Here is a 21,494-nt window from a genome sequence, read left to right as displayed (position 1 = left end):
TCGGATTTCTGATTTTATTCAATGCTTATTTCTAGTATCTGACTTTCTTCTACCACGTGAAGTAGCAACTATTTGTGTACTCTTTGGGGCTACACAACTGCGTAGTCCATCCCCAACTCTGGTGCAAGTGGGATTTTATCTCACCTCAAATTAATGTGAAACTTATATTAATGTGTATGATTTAATTTTTTAATTTAAATATAAAGATTTTTAATGTGATGTGTCCCATTCTTTGGTGAAATAGGTTGATTCGATTTTTAAATAAAATTTTCAAGTAAAATATATTATCTAAACAAAATTTCAAATAAAAATGATATATAGGTGTAATTGCCCCATACTTAGTATTGAGTTATTTTATAGTATTAAAATCCATAGGAAATAGCTAGGTCGATTCATTTATAAGCCCGGGGCAACCATCCAATGAGTTGAAATCTGCACTTACAGAATGCGTTTCAAAAATGTCCCAAAACACATTCCAACTGTATATTGAAAACATCTTCTAATGATGAATATGGGAGATATTCTCAATGCATGATGAGATGTGCTTGTAAAGTATTTTTGGAGTGCAATCTATAAGGGGCAAAGGTGAACTCTTAAAAACTTTGGATTTTCTACTCACAAAACACTACCTGTGCATTGGAAACATCTCTCTATAGATAATAACATGTAAGAGTATGAAATGTTCTCCATATGTGACTGTCATCTCATGTGGGTAGGTGTGGGTAGAGCTGTGGTAGGTATGAAATCCAGATTCAGATTTAAATGATAATTTTGGATTAATTCATCAACCAGTACAAAAATATGAAAATTTTTGCAGCCTAAATTTTTTGGATATTTGTTGCAATAACATAAAATATTGTTAAAATAATAACATAAAATTGCATCCCAAACTCTGATCAAGTGATCATCAGGGAGCAGGACAGGAGTTCCATACTCGCATATGACCAAAGCTTCCAACAGGGGACTCGGATCCTTTGCACCATTCCAGACTCTGCCTTATCTTAGTTACAAGGACAATTTAGGTCACCCCCTAAACTAAGGCCGCTGGACTGGAGCATTTCGTCCTAATTCCTAACGGATCATATTGAGAAAGGGCATGCCATCCAGACTGGTAGATGCGTAAAGTTGGCTGAAACTAGGCCCATTTGTCCACTTAATAGTTAGTTGGCGCCCACTTAAGAATGACCTTCGCCCACTATACTGAATCTGGGACATCCCACTTAAGTTGTTGGTTCTATGATTATTGGAGCTGGAGGTTAATCAAGGCATTCACCATTGAAGAGAGAGAGAGGGTATTGTCGTTTTCAAGGGTTTTACAAACACATGATCGTTGAAAGTTGAAACCGAAAAAGATTCCTTCAATTGGGTCCTACCTCTGACATATTCATCATCAACCAAGAGGTGTCGAATCGAGTGTATGTGGACTATTGAAGGTTACAGCATATTGAATTACTGAATATTGACCCGCACCGTCTTTTTGTTTGCTCATCATCAACCAAGCAGCTTTTGGATTTTATAAAGCATTGAAAGTTGAAACGATTCCACCAAAAACATGGGAAAAAACTCGACCAAAAGATGCATGTTGTTATTGATTTTAGGACCAGAAAGAATAATCTTAGATGAACATGAGCTAGATTCTCACTTCTCTTGAAAACAACAGGTGCATACATTGATTCCGATCTTCTGGAGAAAATTGTCTTCATTTTTGTTTTGTTTGAAAATTATGTTCATTTTGATCGACGTCTTGGCATAGTCCTTTAAAATTAAGTCGTGGGTTCGTAGGATTTTAAGTTGTTGAGGCCTTAAGAGACATCACGTAATAACCCTAGAGAATATCTTTGGTTGTTTCAGAATGCCAATGCAAATGTCCATACAGCTTTTTTATAGAAGAGCTTAGAATCATTAATACATAAATTGATGATTATTATATTCTTTTTATTTCCCTTCTTAAGCTGGTGTTGGAAGGGCTGGAGATAAAATCATGAAAAGTGGGCTGAGAAACTTATCAAGCCCACATGGGACTCAACCTTAAGTGTAGCATGCTCACTTGTTGAGAATCCGGATTTCTATTTTTACAAAACGGTCCTCACACCAAAACTGGATTTTCTCATTACAGAGCATTCTTCACACCAACCTCATAGCAAATTGTAACCATACAATATGAGACATATATCAAACTCGGCTTCAGTCAGTGCAAGGCCCATTTGAACAGTGTTTATGGCCTTGCATTGGGAATACCTCCCCATGAAATAAAGTATATATGTACCGAGATATTTTCAATACAAGGTTGTAAGGGCTGTTCAAATGGGCCTTGCACTGACTGAAGCTGATCTCGTTCTCAATACATAGCTGAAAGTACTGTAGCGTTGGTGTAAGATGCAGTTTGTGGGAAGTCCCAATTCCCTCACAGCCCTTGCAGCAGTACCTTGGGAACATTTCTATCCTTTTATGTTTTTAATCATGGGGTGATATTTCCAATTCATAGCCACAAGTGCTGTGAGGTGGGTGTGAAGACCAATTTTGGGAGGAGGAAATTCAAATTCAATATGATATTCATTAATAAATGCTCAGACTATAAATTGGGAAGATGCAATCATCAAGAAAGTGAAAAATGCAACACTAGAGACCACATTTCTTGGGCTCAGTTCAGAAGTTGTCAAACCTTATATTTTGTATATATTTGCATTCTAGATATTTGTATTTGTAGAATGCAAAAATTTGTATTTTATATTATTTTGTATGTACTGTATATATTTGTATTTATATTCTTTCCAAACTGAGCTTTGGGAACAAAAAAAACGTAATCAGGAATGAAACTGAGACGAGACCTTTGCAAGTGATGCAAAAGTCAAAAATACCAAAAGAGGACAATTTGTCTCCAATATATAATCTCAGCAAGCATGAACCCACAGCAAAAACCCTAGACCCAAACTGCAAAGCCATCAATGCACGAGGTTTTGTAAAAACTGAGGAGACTCAGTTTGGAAGGAGTACAAATACAAATGTGTAGACTGCAAAACCTTATTTTTTGTATTATTTTGTATGTATTCATACTGCATATATTTGTATTTATATTCCTTTCAAACTCCAAGGCAAATCCTATGCCTTGTTAGTTTACAACTTAATAGTGTGCAAAACTGTGAATTAAAAGGAAAGCAAATTTTCCATGTAAAAATGAAAACAAAAAAAAAAAAAAGAAAAACCAAATCGTCCATTTTACACTGAAACAAATGCAATCACGATGAAACTTACAACTCTAGTGAAAACTTCTGAGAAATCTTCAACATCAATGATGGCGAGGCACATTGAATGCCACCGAGAAGCAAAAAGGGAGAAACAAGATCAGTGAGACAGGATTAAGAGACGCCTCAAACAGAGCCGGTGGGACAAGAACGGCCCCTTGGATTGCTTCATAGTCCTCCTTGAGATTTTTTGACAAACACCTGGGAACATAAATTTCACAAATATAATCTGAATGAAGGCTTTCTTATTTTTTATTTATTCTATGTAATAAATGCAGCAATTGAAATTGATAACGTACCGTCACAAGGGATTAGAAGTTCAAGGATAACAATAACAAACCATATCTTCTGTAGCAGAATAGCAGATGAGCAGAGCAGCACCCAAAAAAAATGCTGAGAGCCTGAGACCGATTAGGTAATGGGCCGCGCATTAGCTTGAGCATGATGATTAGACTAAATTTTTGACATGGGCCAGGATTAAGCCCAGAATGTCTCTGACTTTGAAATTTGGACAGGCTCAAGTTCTATTTTGTTGTGCCAGACAAGGTCATGGGCTCATGGCCCATGACATATCTTAGCGTAACAATTGTCATCAAGAAGAAAAAAAAAGTTCAAAATAAATCGAAATTTTGGACAGGTGTTAATTGTTGAAACAAAACAGGTGGAGGAAACCAGCCAACCAGATTGCGGCAAGGCAACCACATCCAAATGCAGCAAGCAGGTGTGGAGTCTGAGACAAAGGAAGGATTTTTGGTGTATTAAATTTCTTTAAAATGTTGGACACAGCACTAACGTGGCTTGTGCCAGCCTGGTTTGGTTGGTACGACTGATAAGAAGCCAAGGCAAGCATCGGCATTATTTGGTAAAGCCAAGACACACTATTGCCGGATTGACCATGACTACCAGCTACTACAAATGGACATGGACTCAATACGCATACAACTCACAAATTATATAAGTTGGTTGGATCAAGTGACTCAGATCTTTGATGTTTTTTATATAATAATAGCCCTATTAATTTTATTCATAATTGAATTCCCAATTTCAACTTGTAATAATAACTTTAGTTTTTTTTTTTCCTTTTTAGCTATAAAAAAGAAAATAAAAAAGCTGATCATGTAATATCATTACATGATAAGGCCATTTACTAAAACACTCCTACAATTTTATAAATTTATTAAAACCTACCCAATCCTTTGCATTTTACTAAAACAATCCCTTTACTTTGCAATCAATTTACTTAATCCAACTTCTATTATATGACAGTGATAATGACAATTTTGACCATAAAATCCATTTCAATAAATTTAATCGAAAGAAATAAAAATGAAATGTCATCTTTACCCCACAATAAAACATGACCAACCAATCATGGGCCCATGCCCTTAAAAAATTTTCACTCAGTTTAGGTGATAATATTATTATTTTCAGATGGCAGATTGCAAAGTATAGGATTGGTCTCAGTAAATCCATCAGACTACTGGTTTATCTTGTCTTTTAACTTGGTTCTCTGCTCATCTGCTAGTAATGCTCACATTAACCCCAGTGTAGGTAAACTGCATCTTGATTCAAGTAGGTAACTGGTAGTCTGATGATAAATGGCCAGAGCCCTAGCAATTTAGCATAAGACGATGTAGTAGGTGTTGGGCATTGGTGTTGGGAACATCCTACTATTTTCACATAAAAACGGTGCTCTAAACTACATAGGTGTTTTTTGAGAAAACAATCCTTGTTTTTTGTTTGGAGCCGATGTTGTCACTTAGGTGTTTTATGAGAAAACAACACTAGTTTTGTTTGATACTAATGCTGACAGCAATGCGTCATTTTATCAGAAAACATTGAATTTGGCATTGCTCCATACAACACTTCCCAATTTCCAAAATATGGTATGGAGTAACATTTTTTCTGAAAAACGGTACCAAACAAGAAGGCATTGTTTAAAGAGTTTAGCTTCCATAAGGGCAAAACCCATTAGAGCAGTCTTTACAGCTTTACATTGAGAATATCTCTGTACTTATGTGCTTTATTTCATGGGAAGATATTCATAATGCAAGGTTGCAAATGACGGCTGGAATGGTGTGGGCATGGGCTTGATTTGAGGGAATTCAATCTCTTGTTTGAAGCACTACTTTTATGTAATACCTATATAGCACCATTTTCTTAGAAATCAACATCGTTCGCCGTAGAATGGGCTCTGGCCAAATTGGGTGGATGTTGAGTTGGGTTGGATGTACACCGACCAACCACACCCATCAATTAGCCCTAACACAACTACATTAGGTATAGGTTCAGTCTTAGGCCCAGTAGAAATTTGCACCCAATCCAACAGACTGCACCCCCAGGAGAGAAAAGACAGGAATTTTGGGACCTAATGATCAGATAGAGAAAGAAGAAAGGAGAGGAATAACCAAGGGAGAGAAGGAAAAAAAAAAAAAAAAAGAGCCTAATGGACTACCCAAAACCAAACACAATCCTCCACCTTACTCAATCGAAATAGGTGAGACAGATTCAGGTACGACCTACCAAGTAGACCGGTTGGTTGGGTCCATTTGGATGGATTAGAAGAGGTAGAGCGCAACTTGGACGGGACTTGGATGGAGCATTTGTTCAAATTTGAATGGGGCCACTGGCCAGTGACCAGATGCTATGTAAGAGTGCAAGTTCTTCGTATCGGATACCCTAATAGCTTGATAGGATGGGTAGGTCACGTGGATTGGGTCAGAATTGTCATTTTTAGGCCCAACTAGAGCACACAGAGATAGGAAAAGAATGTTAATGAAGCCAATAAAACAATATGACATAGCTTTGACGTTTTGTGCTCGTTTTGGGGGAGCACTTAGAAGTTATATCTATATCTTAGGTGGAGTGCAGTAGTTATCCCTTATATTATTTATCTATATCTGTATATTTATACTACTATTAAAAAAGTCGGAATGAGAATACTTTAATTTTTGAAGCAGTTATTTTTTTATCATTCAAATCTCTCTCATTAGGTCTTATATTTAAGGTATTAATTTCTATTAATATTCAATGAATTCTCTTCTTCACTAGAATATCTTTCAAATTTGGTCACTCTTTGAATTACTACATTTTTCATCATTTAATTCTCTCTCATTAAATCTTATGTTTAGGGTATTAACTCCCATTCTCTCATTGAATCCTATATTTAAGTTATTTCTTTCATCAATAATTATCTTAATTAAATCCATATTCAATACTTTTAATGATATAAAATGCATGCTTTTTAAAATTGACCCAAAAAGAGAAGCATTCTTTAGTTTTTCCACTTGGTGGTGAGTAGGCAATTCAACCATTTGGGTCAAATGGATCAATCCATGATGTCATAATTAAACAAAAAAAAATTAAAATAGAAATAAATAAAAAAGTATAGAAAATTAGGCACATCTCTAATGCTTTATATTAATCATATTAAAGAAAAGTAAATATAATAAATAATAATTATTCTTATTGATCTTGTAATGAAATATAAATTTAAAGCAAATCCAAAACATAAAAATTATTTTCACGTGGTGGGTCAACAATTTAACTTTTTGATTCAAATGTGTCAACCCTAAAAAAAGGATAAAAAAACACAAAAACTATGTAATAGTACATAAATTTTGTAAAACAACCATTTATTGATAAAAATTGTAAAAAATATTTAGAAACTTATCTAATATTTTATATTAATCATATTAAACAAAAATGTATTATAAATAATAGTTGTTTTTATTGATGTTGGAAATAAAATTTAAAATTTAAAAACAACCCAAAAATAAAATTGCTTTCTTGGTGGTAGGTAAACAATTCAACTTTTCAAGTCATATGTGTCAATCCTTCATCTCATAATTAAAAATAAAAAATAAAAAGAATATAGAAAGCACCATAAAAAAACACTTGGACACATCACTAATATTTTATATTAATCATATTAAAAATTAAACACAATAAATTTATTTATGATGGAAACAAAACACAAAATTTAAAACCAATGCAAAAGTGATTGTTTTCTTGTTTGGGTTGGTTTTAAAATTGTATTTTATTGTTATCATAATAAAAAAATTATTTTTTGTCATACTTATTTTTAATATTGTTAATTAATATAAAATATTAGAGGCATGCCAAATGTTTTCAACATAATTTATATTTTTTGTGTTTTATCTTTTTAAACTTTTATTATTTAATTATGACTTCATAGGTTGACACCATTTAACCTTCTTGAGTATCAGGTCACTAACTCGAAATTGGCATCTCTTAAATCGAGCATTGTAGTACCAAGCTACTCATTGTTGGTAATGTTGCAATCCGAATATAGGATAAGTCACGGACTTCCTCCACTAGGTCAAGGTTAGTCTATAGCTCATCCATGTTAGCCTCATCGTCGTACATCTCAGACCACAAGGTCGACACTTCGATCTCGGTTGGAATGACAGCCACCGTCTTGTACGCCAAGTTGAAAGGAGTTTCTTCGGTCATTGTCTTGATAGTAGTTTGGTAGGCCTAGAGAACACTGGGCAACTCGTCCACCCACAAACCCTTAGCTCGAGAAAGTTGAGTTTTCAATCCGTAGAGGATCGCCTTGTTTGTCACTTTGTCTTGATTGTTTTCTTGGGGTGGGCCACCGAGGTGAGGTTCTACTGGATTCCGATCTCGGCACACCAATTCTAGAACTTGATATCTTCAAACTGCTTTCCATTGCCCAATATCAGCACATTAGGGAGTCTGAATCTGCAGACAATGTTCCTCCAAAAGAAATTCTGGACATTACGAGGTGTAATGGATACCAGCGTTTTGACTTCCACCCATTTAAGAAAATAGTCCACCATGACCACCATAAATATCCTCTGCCTGGTCGTAGGTGAGAAGGACCGAGGATATCTATCCCCCACTATGCAAATGGCCAAGGGCTGGTAAAGTACCTTAGGTTGACGACAACCTAATGTGGTATGTTAGCGTGCCGCTGACACTTGTCGTACTTCTGAACTAACTTCGTTGCACTTGTCTTCATTGTGGGCTACTAGTTGCCTTATCTTAGAGTTTTCTCGGCCATCACCCAAGTGTCCTCCACAGAAACCTTTGTGGATCTTAAGTAGCACTTGGTTCGCTTCTATTGGTTGCAAGCAATGCAAGTAGGGGAGCATGAACGACCTACAATATAGCTCCTCACCAATGATAACATAGCAAGCTAACTGTTGCTCTACTCTCCGAGTAGCATTGCATTTTGCTAGTAGGGTCTCATGGCACAGATAGTCAATGAGAGGGTCGATCCAGCTCAATTCCACACTCAAAATAGGAGCAACCTCTTCTGTTACTCTTCCTATGCTAGGTCATGGCAGGTCTTCAATGTAGACCATTCTCTTCGTGATGTTCGTTGCACTGGCTAGCTTTGAGAGCGCACCGGTCCCAGTGTTCTCAGACCATCCTCACTTACTACATGTACCAAGAGTGGAAGTGGGGCAGGAGCTCTCTAACCTTGGACAAGTAGGCCAACATGGCGGGCTCCCGAGCCTTATACTGCCCATTCGCTTAGTTCACCACTAATTGGGAGTCGTTGCACACCATGAGATGTTTTACGCTGACCTCCTTTGCCAATGATAGCCCGACTATCAGTGTACTCAACTTCATTGTTTGAAGCTCGGAACGTGAATTGGAGAGTGTACTCCAACTTCACCTCACTAGGTCCATAAAGGATTAGCCCAGCTCTGCTTCCACGCTGGTTGGATGAGGCATCCACATAGAGGATCCAGGGCTCGTTGTCCCAAGTTGGATTGGGCGCTGCATTGGTAGATGCCTCCGAGGTGGCCACAGGCTCAACTACTTCAAGTGTCGGCATGTTGAACGTGCACTCGACGATGAAGTTTGCCACGACTTGGGCCTTGACTACTAAGCATGGCTCAAACCAGATTTCATACTCATTAAGCTCAATTGCCCATTTTGTTAGCCTTCCCGAGACCTCAGGATTATAATAGACTTGCCTCAGAGGTCGATTGGTCAGGATCACAATGGTATGTGCTTGAAAGTAAGGGCACATTTATGGGTTACTAGCACCAATGAGAATGCCAACTTTTTAATATTCGAGTACCTCATCTTGGAAATGTACAGGACTTTACTTACATAGTAGATAGGTCATTGCACCCTGTCCACCTCGCAAATTAAAACCAAGTTGACTACCTGATCACTCGCTAATCAAATACGTTTTCAGCGAGGGTGGTGAACTTAAATACATTTTCAGCTCATCAAATGCGAGTTAGCACTCTTCGGTCCACTCAAAGTCTTAGTTCTTTTTTATGGCTTTAAAGAACAGAAGGCATCACCCAACCGACTTAGGCATAAACCGGTTCAAGGCGGCTATTCAGCATGTTAGCCTTTAGACCTCTTTAATCGACCTTGGGGATATCATGTCTAGGACAGCCTGGATTTTGCCTGGGTTGGCCTCGATGCCATGTCGATTCACTATGTACTTAAGAAACTTGTCCGATGTGACCCCAAAGACGTACTTGTTTGGGTTGAGCTTCATGCTGTAATTTCTTAAAATATCAAAAACACAATTTAGGTTAGAAATTAAAGAATTTGAAAACTGGTTTTTCACAACCATATCATCAACATAAGCTTTTATTTTATTTCCAATTAAATCAAAAAATACTTCGCTTACAAGGCACCAGTAGGTTGCTCCAACATTTTTTAAACCAAAGGGCATAACTTTATAACAATACAAGCCCATTTCATTTACAAAAACAGTTTTTTCCTAGTTGGTTTGATCCATCTGGATTTGGTTGTATCTGAAGTAAACATCCATGAAGCTCAATAGCTCAAACCGTGAGGTCGCGTCTACCAAGTGGTCTATCCTAAAGAGTGGGAAGTTATCCTTTGGGCAGGTTCTATTGAGGTCGGTATAGTCGGTGCACATGCATCACTTTTCATTGGCCTTATTTACAAGAACCGGGTTTGCAATCCAACTTGGATATTGGACCTCTCTAACGAAGTTTGTTGCGGGGAGCGTCCTTACCTCCTCGTCCACTATCCTCGATTGCTCCTAAGCGAGGTTCATTTTCCTTTGCCAGATTGGTCTAACTAATGGGTCAACATTCAGTCTATGAGTTATGACAGAGGGGTCTATGCTGGGCATTTCTATTGCCGACCAAGCAAAAACATCCAAATTATTAATTAATAAACTTACCAAATTAGAGAGTAGTGGTTCCATGAGGTGGGCTCTGATTTGCACCGTCTCTGTGGGGTCGATATCTGAGACCGACACCAGGACAATGTCCTCCATAGGGCGAGATCTCTCACCACCATTCTCCAGGGGCGGCTCCAATTCGACATCGGTGGCCTATTTTCCTTTCCCTTTGAGCGTGGCCACATAACACTTCCATGACTCAAGATGATCCCCTCACACCACTCCCACTCCATAGTCTGTCAAAAATTTCATCAATAGGTGATAGATCGACACCACAACTTTAAGTGCATGTAGGATTGGTTGACCCAAGATGGAATTGTAGGGTGAGGGAGTTATGATTAGTAGGAAGTTGTGGTTGAAGTGCACCTGGTTTGGTAATGAACCCACTCACTGGCATTCTTATTTAGCCTAGAGGCTGCACTACTTCTCCATAGAAGCCAACCAAGGGGATGTCAGTCGATAGCAGGTCCTTCCTCTCCATCTCCATCTACTCGAATGTCTCCAAGAAAATGATATCCACTGAGCTGCTAGAGTCGACTAGAATCCGCTTTACCTCAAAGTCATTTATCACTAACTTGACCACGAGGGCGTCATCATGCAGATACTAAATCCTGCATGTGAGCATCATTCTTAGTAAAGTAGATTACTTCCTCCACATGAAAGCGATGAGGCGGGTTCTCGTCCTCATTCACGAGCTCCTAGACTAAGTTCTTTCTAACTGAGGTGTTTCATCTTGCCATAATTGACCTACTTGTGATCATGTTGATTACACCATGGATGGGTTGCTCTGCTGGTGGTGGGTCTCGGGGAGGCTGGTCTCTACTTTGATCCTTGCTCAACTAAAATGCTTCTCTAGAATGGTTGGTAGGTCGGTGGCGGTCTTCATGCTTGATGAACTACTTAAGGTAACCTCAGTGAATCAGCTCCTCGATCTCGTCCTTGAGATTACAAAAATTTTTTGTATCATGGCTGATGTCTTGGTGGAAGTGGTAGTACTTGTTCGGGTTCTTATTGGCAGGGTCCCCTCTCACCCTAGGTGGCCATCTGATGTACTCGGTCCTCTTTATCTACATCAGGATCTCCCCTCTCTTCGCGTTTAGTGCAGTATAGTTTTGGTTTTGAATGGGATGGGTGCGAGAATGCCAACCTGAGGACCTATTGCCTCTATAAAGGGACCTGATCCTTCGTGGCAACCTACTATGCCAGTTACAGACTTGTTGCGCCTCGGTAACTTACTCTTCCACATTTGCTTGCTGCTCCCAAACTCGTCCTCCAATTTCTTTCTTTTACCACTCAACTCTAATTGAGACCCGAGTGCTTCTTCAGCCTTTGTGAACTTGGTGGCTTGGTTAACTCCTCCGTAGAGGTTGGAGGGTTCAACTCAAACTCCCACTACAAGTCAGGATGTCAAACGTCATTGGCTGTTGTGGTAAGTTGTACAGTCGGGTCAAGGTTGGGTATCTGAAGCCATTCCATGATGAACTACTTGATTTAGCCCCAGAGCTTCTCATAACCACGTTCAGAAGATAGGCCACTAACTTCGGGCACCACTTACTCATCGCGAAATGGGTGGTGAAGAGGTCAGTGAACTGAATCCGACTCCATCTCCTAATTGAGCCCGCGGCCAGTCTCGAATACCACATTCAAGCCATACCCCAAAAGGTGGTAGGGAGGTCTATGCAAAGGCTTGCGTCATTGGCCTTGTGTAGCTGCATCAGGGCCTAGAAGCTGTCGCATGCACATCTGCGACACCTTCTTTGGGACCCCTCTCATGGCCTTGAATGTCACAACTCATGTTGATTCCACAACGGGAACCTAGTTCTGGTCATCGGAAGGATTTAAATATCAATATGATATGTTTGATACAAGAGTGTATTGTATTGGTATCGGCCATACGGGATACGGGATAAGCTATGACTAAACCCATATCCCCTTAATCGCGTGAATCATATTCGTATGGGCCAGTATCATGTTGTATCAATTGATACACACCGATACGGAACGATACAAATCGACATTTTTCTTATGCGTATGTATTTGTGAAAATGCGATTGGAGCAATTTGAACACAAATCACTTAGCATTAAAGCCTTAACCGCACGCTTAATCCACTAGTTCATCTTATGAAATTTAATGAAATAAAATAACTTTTTTCTATTCTAGCAAAATAAAATAACTTTGTCTTTAACAATTATAGAAAAATAAAAATAATAATAATATTCAAAACTGATATTTTATAAACTAATAGAATAAATAATTTCTTAAATCCACATTTATATCAAAAATTTTTTAATCTCAAGAAATTTATATAATAAAGATATTAATAATAGAATAATTATTTTAGTACTTAACACTTATAAATTTGAACATGATATGTATCTTAAAATTTTATAAATTATTAATTAATTATTTAGTTTGAACTAAATAAAAGTATATATATTATTTATAAAAATAAAAATATTATTTACAAAAACCTCAAGAATATTATATTAATTGAATTTTTCAAATCCATTAATCTATATTTATATCAAAATATGATTTTTTATCTCAAAATTTATGGAAATAAAAATATTAATAATGGAATAAATAATTTAGTAGTTAAAAATTATGAATTTGCATATTTTGTGTATCTTAGAAAATTTAATATATTTGATATATTTTAAGTTAATATTATATATTTTTATAAAATTTTAATTTATATTTTAATTACATATTATAATAATGTGTTTATTATTTACAAAAATAAAAATATTGTTAACTAAACATTTGAGAATTAATTTTTAGTTGACTTCGATTAATATTAAAAATTAAAAATAGTAAATTATAAAATAATCGATATAATAATTCACATATAATAGTTGCATATGTTTTGTGCCTTGAAATTCAATAGAAAATAACATAATAATAGCTTTGTGCATGTATTAATTTGCAAAAAATATATATATAGTATGTTACAGGATTCTTGATTGATACGATATCTATAAAATTTAATGATTTCTATCCATCCCACTATATTAATTGTAGTATATTTCTTCACATATACATTTTCTATGTATCTATATATTATTTATGGCTATTTTGATCTTAAAAATAATGTTATTAATATATTTATCGAATTTATATGCATTTTTCGGAGTATCCATATTTTTTCCTCCATATCCATGTGTTTCTAAAGTGTATCCATATCCGAGTGGTCTGATACGATACTCGATATCGATACTTTAATCCTCGGGTCGTCATGATAGCGAGGTGGGTCTAGTACTTGATTCTGGTTTTGGTCACTAAGCTACTGATTCTGGCTGACATTTTGCCCGGTAGCCTACTGTTGTTGGTGTTGTTGCTGCTACTGTTGCACCCCTGCTAATGTGGGAAAACGACCTTCCTACATTCTCATCTATAGGTCAATCCTACAAACGGACTGCACCAACTCGTTGAACTGGCGACCATCAATTTCAACAGGAACCACAAAGGGTTCAATTAGTGGAAGAGGTGCGTTCACAGTGGGCAGAGGGTGGTTAAGGTTCTACATGACAAGGATGCCTGGTAAGGTCAAGGGCATGGTGAAATGCCCGATAGTGACAAAGGGGACCTTAGTGTGCATGACATGTTGGTCCTGCCCCCTATGACTGCTTCGACAATGTGTGCATTGTTGCTGATGGGAGTATTGCTGGAAGATGCCATGGAAGATGTAGTTAGAGACAAAGTATGAGAATTGGGCTTTTGTGTAGTAGTTCCCACAGACGGTGCCAATTGATGATGCACGATCTGGTGCTCCTTGCTTGTAGGCAGCTCAGATGTCGGACTGAGTAGGTCGCCTAGTCGATTTGTAAGAAAGTGATTATTAGAGTGCCTGAGTTGCTTTACCTAGGGGGCATTCGGGTGCTTAAGTTAGTGAAAAGCTTTGAGAGAGTTAAAAGCAAGAAAATTAGAGAGCTAGTGAACTGTGAGAGCTAAATTGCACGTACCTTGTGAGGTTCGAGGTGAGTCTTTTATATAGGTGAGTTATCGTGAGCCTCACAAAGCACGTCCGAGATCTTTAGCTCATCTGGTTCAGAGGTGGTTTGACGCTTGGAGGTGGACTCTACATAAGCAAGTAACGTTTATTTAATCCCGTCCGAAGTGGGTGGGGTGGTAACCAGCTCTTCTGATGTGGCATCATGATCCCAAGGAAGTCGGAGGCGATTTTCCACTTGAGGGGGAGGTCGCTCAACACGTCAAGCAGGCCGCTAAACCAGAGTCGAGTCAAATCAGTGGAAGTAGGCTGCTTCTTAAGTCGACCTAAGGTCTTGCCTAGTTGTTTGTAGTTTGGCCTACCAGAGTGGTGTCGAGGTCTCAGTTGTGAAGTGTCCAAAGTGCTCCTGGGTTTTGTTTAGATGGTGCCAAGATGTCACTCTCTTGTTCTGTAATGCCATGTGTCGTGATATCGTTTGAGGACCAAATTACCCCTCATCAACAAGTTTATAACAAGACAAAAAAATTAGAAAAAAACCATTAAGGCACATCTTTGAAGTCATATATTCATCAAAGTATACAAAAATAAGTGACAAATACGAATAATTTTTATAGACATATAAATATTTAAAATTTTTGAGAAATTTTAGAAATATATTATTTACTATTATCATCAAAAGTTGCCACTTGCAAAGTACATGCACACTTACTAGTTTGGTTAAAATTTTGGAAAACTCAAATACATTGTCATTAAGCCAAAAAATTAGCTATTTTTTTTGTGAAGCTTGTTGTAGTAGCTTCTCCAAAGTGGTACATTGAAAGTAGACAAGTAGCTTAATCAAAATTTCAGAGCCCATATGGAGAGGGCTTTAGCTTTGATTGAGTTGCTGTGAAGAGGCTAAAGTGTCCGTTTGGGAGGGCTTTCACACAATGGCTTATGGTGTTGCATGAGCTGAGAAACTCAGAAAGCCATTAAGTCATGTTTGCTAAAAAATCGAAATGCCCACAATAGGCTTACATGAGTTGATTTCTTAGCTAAAATAATGTATACTTGAGCTTTTTTGGGACTTTCACCAAACATAGCTTCTAGGCTTCTTTTGTAAAGGCACACTTTGTAAAACCATCCCAAAGTTTGAGGCTTTCACCAAACAAAGTCATCCCAAACGTGTCCAGTGCTTAAACATTTAAGCCCTGTTTGGGTGTGCTTGTTTTTAAGCACTTACTGGGAAAAAAAAATTATTTAAGACCACTTCAACACTAATAAGCACTTATTTGTTAAATAAGTCAAATATGTGTTTGGTTCTGTTTACGTTTTTTTCATTCAACGTTTGTACTTTGTTTACTTACAAAACTGAGAAAGGTAATAATTACAACCATTTATGACAATTAAGCACCACTAGGCACCACATCAGTGTAATAGTGAAAAAACACCTAACTGTTTATGGAAGCTTTAAAAAATAACTTCTCCAAACAGTAGACGTGCATAGAAACCGAAGTCTACTTGCCACTCCCGATGCGTTTAGAAGAGTATGAAAGTGGAAGTGGCGCCTATGTAGTAACGGTTATTTAATAAATGCCCACAGAACCAAACACCCTCCAAGAAATTGCTTAGGAATAAATCAGTTTTGAAGAATTTTTAGCTTAGGAATAAATAAGCTCAAAATTTTAGCTTTTTTTTTCAAGAATTTTTTGAAGAGAGCTTATTATGTATCTGACCCGTCTTAGCCCAAGACATAGTTTTCAAAATATCTATGTTACTCTCATTTGATATAAGCACTTTTTTCAACAAACACTTATAAATGCAAGATAGCACTTGTTAATAAAAAGTTATCCAACAACGAAGCCCAAATAATAGAATCTCTTGTATTATTTTCTACACCCAGTACTATAAAAACTTCTTTTGTGTTGTCCTAAAATAGCTTCATGATTCCAACGTTATTATTTTTTTTTTGAGACTTATCTTGGAGATTCCAAACTTAACTCACTATGCACATCGACGAAGTGTGCTAGACGTTGTGGGGCGCAGATGTGAACTCAGTCCTGAGATTATCCACACAATTTTTGCCTATGTTTACCCATATAACGTTATAGTCAGATAGAGTGTTGTGGGTAGATATGGGTAGAATTCTTGTGAGCAGCAAATCCAGAGTCCTCGTGACTATACTATAGAGAAAGAGTTCTTTGGATGATGGGTGGATTAAGAATAAGTTCTGCTTCTCTCTCCCATGTAAAACCATTTGCTTTGACTCCAAATGGTCATATTCCTACAAACAACAAATGTCCCAAGATAGGACCTAGGAGTCTGGGACCAATGACCTAGTCTAGTTCACAGTACACTTGTTTATTTTTATGGTACATTAGATGACCCTAGAATATTAACTGGACATGAAAGCGACATGAAGAGATGATCCTACCCATTATATCACAAGGTCCAAACATAGGACATACAAATATAAATGTTAGTAGTGCATGCATGTACGATGCATCAAAAGCATCCATACCATGCACATTGCTCTCTAGTCTTGACTTACTGTATGAATAGTTCATTATATTATGTGAAGACAATGCTGAAGTTGTCTAGATTCAAGAAATCATCCATGAATGCTGCTACCTAGGTTCAGTCCCTACCATTGTTTCTTCTTTTTCTCTTGTCTTATTTATTTTTGCTAAGCAGCCTTATTACTAGTTACTGTTAGAACAATTCTTTTTAGGCAAAGATTTTTTCATCAAACTTATACAATGAAACCAAAAGGATACATTCCCCATATGTGACTATTTTATGTTTTTTTTTTATAATTTAATTTAAAAATAAATAACCATGTCTGTGAGAAATTAGGTGATAAAGAGGTATGTATGAGCTCTAAAGTCAAAAGGACGACCATTAGCTTATTCTCTTTCCTCTTTACATATATGGATATATATAAGAATTCAATATCAACGTGAAACTATAAATATTAAATAACAATGTAAGTAGTAGGGATCTTAGGGATACAAAATAGTAGTACCTAAATTAGTGTTTTAATTCCTAAAAAAATAGTGTTTTAAGACTCAATCAAGTGTAAAAAGTGGAATTCTCTATGGGTCCTAGTTTTATTGGTTAATTATGCGGTTTGCCCATCCAATCCACCAAAAAACCATCATTTAACTGGGACCCTAAGGGGGCGTTCTTTTTTTGGTTTTTGAGAGGGGGAAAGTTGGTTAATTGGATTTTAATTCCTATTGACCAAGAAACCCATGTTCATTTTTCATATTTATGTGGGGACTAGTGAAAGTTTATTTTCCTGGGAATTAGTTACCCGGGTAAGTGATACCCATCTCCTAGGTGGGTAAATTAACTTTCTCATATAGGGAAAAGTTTCCAATACTTAGATGGAACAAAAATGTCCCTTTTAATAATGGAATTTTTATGGCTAAGATTGCCATTGCCTTATTTACATGAGAAATAAAAGAATATGGGTAAATACACTTATCCAGGTAAATCTTTCCTGGGAAACACTTACCCAAGTAAGTGCATTTACCCAGGTAAGTGACTTACCGAAAAGTGAATGGGGCATAAAAGGAAAAGTTCCTGGTTTCATGGTTTGATTGTTTGGTTCGAGATGAGTCTTGATTTAAATGATATTAAAATTATGAAAAATATTGAAGTGGATTTTAAATTATTTATAACTAACAAAAAATTATGGAAAATAATAAACTTATGAAAATATATTAATAAAATCTAGAATATAGTATAAAAAGTATAGATAAAAGTATTGAAAGTTATAAAAAAAATAGTATAATTCTGATTCTTATATGCAAATTCTTCATTCATAGAAAACCAAGATATACATGACATGATTATTGGTTAGTACCTCCTAGGAAGCAAGTGTGGGTAGAGACTACATAGGAGAAAAATGAACCATTTTTCTTCTCTTTTTATTACTCTATATTTGTCTTTCCTTCTATAATATAAAAAATAGAGAAAGGCTTGTATTGTACTTTATTCATGTTCCACCGTGGACAAATGTAAACCATTTATCATATTCATCAAGTGCATCTTATATAGGAGTTACCAAAATCTCAAATTACTTAATCAACCCAGACTTGTCTTTTAATGAAAGACATAATATTTTCACAATAAAAAAAAAATTGCAGTAATAAATCACCATATACATGATTGGGCAAGAAAACATATATACCACATCACACAGATTAATTTATTCTTTACCAAATACACCATATACATGAATATTATAAATCGTAAAATTTATCTATATTATTATAAAGTGAATACGTGCTTTGGTTTGGGTCGAGGTAAAAAAAGTCAAAATTCATTACATAATGTCAACTTATATTTTTATTCTTAGGCTCAATTTGTAAAAAGCTCAAATATATATATGTAGAATATATAGAAGACACAAGGTTTTTCATTTTACATAATTGTACTTGTATTCTTCCTAGACTAAGCCTTACTTACACATATGCATAACACGTGTCCTTACATTAGTACTTGCTAATGTCGATATTTATATTGGTTTCTGTACATATTTTCCAAATACTAAATATCATATATGATTAATGCTTACCTATTATGTGCACATTCTAGCACTAGTTTGTTCAAATTCCAAAGATTCTAGTAAACTTAAGATTGTGTTTGGTTTGAAGGAAAAAATAGGGAAAGGTAGGAAAATATTTACAAACCTATAGGTTTCCCTACTTTTTCCTTCAAACCAAACATAGCCTAAAAGTAAATATCTAAGGATTAAACACAAGTTAGAGAGGTAAGCGATTGAAAAATGGTTGGGGATGCCCCTAGTGGAAGAATCTCCCAATATGAAACAAAATAAAATAGTAAAGTTAAAAATGGTTAATGGTATTAATTAGGGCAAAACATTTGGAAGAATCTACCAAACGGGCCCTTAATAAGCCTCTCCACAGGCCACAGGCCCACAGTGGCCCAAGTGAAAGCATCTCTACCAAAACTACCCTTTAAACGCGTACCGAATATTCTTGGACCTTCATACACATGTCAATCACCACACCCATCTATAAAAACTGACATGATAGTCCAATCAAACTATTGACATACAAAAATTGGCTCTCATCCCTACAAAAATAGAGACCGAATCTACTCCTCACACATGGCGCCTCACACACACATCCTACCATGCATTGGGAACATCTCCTGTACTTATTAATTATTATTCATGGGAGATGTTCCCAATGCACTGTGGATGTTAATGTGAGGCACCTATTTGTGACGAGCAAATCTAGTCTCACAAAGATATAGTTGCATCCCTTGCTTGGCCCACCTTTTAGATTTGTTTGGATCACATCAACCATGTGAAATTATATGAATAGTGATCAAACGTTTAATTGCAGTTAATAAATACATCCTACGTAATGCAATTACAAGTGTCTAATCACTTCACTTCAAAATTCAAATGACACCCTCTACGCTCTACTAATTGTGCTACTTTCTAAGCATTTACTTTTGGATACAAGTCCAAATTGCCAACAGTTCTACCTGTAAATATACGCCATTTAAATTATATATCATCACATGGTATGATCGCACCTATATCGGCTTACACTCATCTCTGTGATGATCTAAATGACGTGTTGTACGATGATTGGCCAATACAATTCCACTCCTCTTCAATTACATAATGAAACAATAACAATGAAAATGGGACTTGGAAGCAAGTAACCAAATTTTTATTTATTGACTATTGATCTGTGAAGTGAAACAATTGTAACTCTAATAATTCTAATAAGACATTGATTTATAGTTCTTTTTTTCCACATCTACACTCTACAGCGAAACCAATCAAACCATTGAAGATTTTATTGCCAAAGTTGGACATTTGTGTAAATGTTAGTATCAGAGGCTTAGCCCTTGAATTGTAATAGGACAAGAGACGTAACACCTAGGGGGTGTTTTTTTTTCAGATTTTGAGAGGGGAAAGTTGGTCAATGGGATTTTGGTTCTCATTGACCAAGAATCTCATGTTCTTTTTTCAGATTTATGTGGGGACCAAGGAAAGTTGATTTTCTTGGGTACCACTTATTCAGGTAAGTGGTACCCATCTCCTAGGTGGGTAAATAATTTTTCCACCTAAAGGGAAAATTGCCAACACTTGAATGGGACAAAAATGCCCCTTTTAATAATATACTTTTATAGTTAAAATGGTCATTGCCTTATTTGCATGAAAAATAAAAGAACATGGGTAAATGTACTTAACTGGGTCAGTGTTTCCCAGGAAAAACTTACCCAAGTAACTGCATTTACTCGGGTAAATAACTTAACAAAAATCGAATAGAGCCCTAATAAGTTGTAATCATAAGAAAAACCATGATTATTTTTTGTCCATGTTGTTCATTTTCATGTAAGGGAAAAGGTTATGTAAATGTGTGAACTACATTAATGCCACTTTCCATTCATAATAAGCTTTTTAGTCATTTTCTTTTTTGATTTTTGAAAATACTTATTCAGATAAATAACTTATCGATCTTGAAAAAATTTCACTTTAGTACCTTGAATTTTGGGGTAGTGTCAAGTTAGTACCCAAACTTTTAAATGTATCACTACAATATCTAAACTTTCAAAAAGTGTCAAATTGGTCCCTGTTGTTAACCGGCCGTCAATTATCTATTAAAAATGTCAAAACTACATTTCAAAAGAAGACATTGTTCATTGTCTTCTACCTTGAAACTGAACCGGTCGAAGTGCTTGAGATTCTAGACTAATGAAGTCATTGTCTTCTACCTTTAGATCTAAAATGCATTATTGTCTAGTTATTTCTTTATTTTTAGTTATTGTTTCTCTCTATCACATTTCATGTTTTTTCTCTTTTTTTTTTGAAGAGAACCAATTCAGTTTCAAGGTAAAAGACAATGAATAATATTTTCTTTTGAATGATAGTTTTGACATTTTCAACAAATAACTGGCAATCGGTTAATGGCGCGGAAGAGACCAAATTGACACTTCTTGAAAGTTTAGGTACTACAGTGACACGTTTAAAAGTCCGGTTACTAACTTGACACTACCCTGAAAGTTAGAGTACTAAAGTGGAATTTTCCCAAATTTTTATCATTCTTTCATTTCTTTTTGAAGGAAATAAGAGAGGAGCCATGGGGGACTTG

The 21,494-nt window shown here is 36.1% G+C and overlaps 1 protein-coding gene across 1 annotated transcript; it reads right to left on the bottom strand.

Moving 5' to 3' along the window:
• Positions 1-8,751: 8,751 nt before the first annotated feature.
• On the bottom strand, positions 8,752-9,273 carry LOC148876784 (uncharacterized). Its single transcript, XM_088968137.1, has one exon. The coding sequence runs from the start codon at positions 9,271-9,273 to the stop codon at positions 8,752-8,754; it is 522 nt and encodes a 173-aa protein (XP_088824263.1).
• Positions 9,274-21,494: the final 12,221 nt, after the last annotated feature.

The sequence above is a fragment of the Nelumbo lutea genome, chromosome 1, assembly GCF_056320005.1.
Source record: "Nelumbo lutea isolate HS-2025 chromosome 1, American lotus-T2T, whole genome shotgun sequence".
Classification (NCBI taxonomy): domain Eukaryota; kingdom Viridiplantae; phylum Streptophyta; class Magnoliopsida; order Proteales; family Nelumbonaceae; genus Nelumbo; species Nelumbo lutea.
Note: the sequence above shows the minus strand (reverse complement) of the source record. Positions and strands in the feature narration are given on the sequence as shown.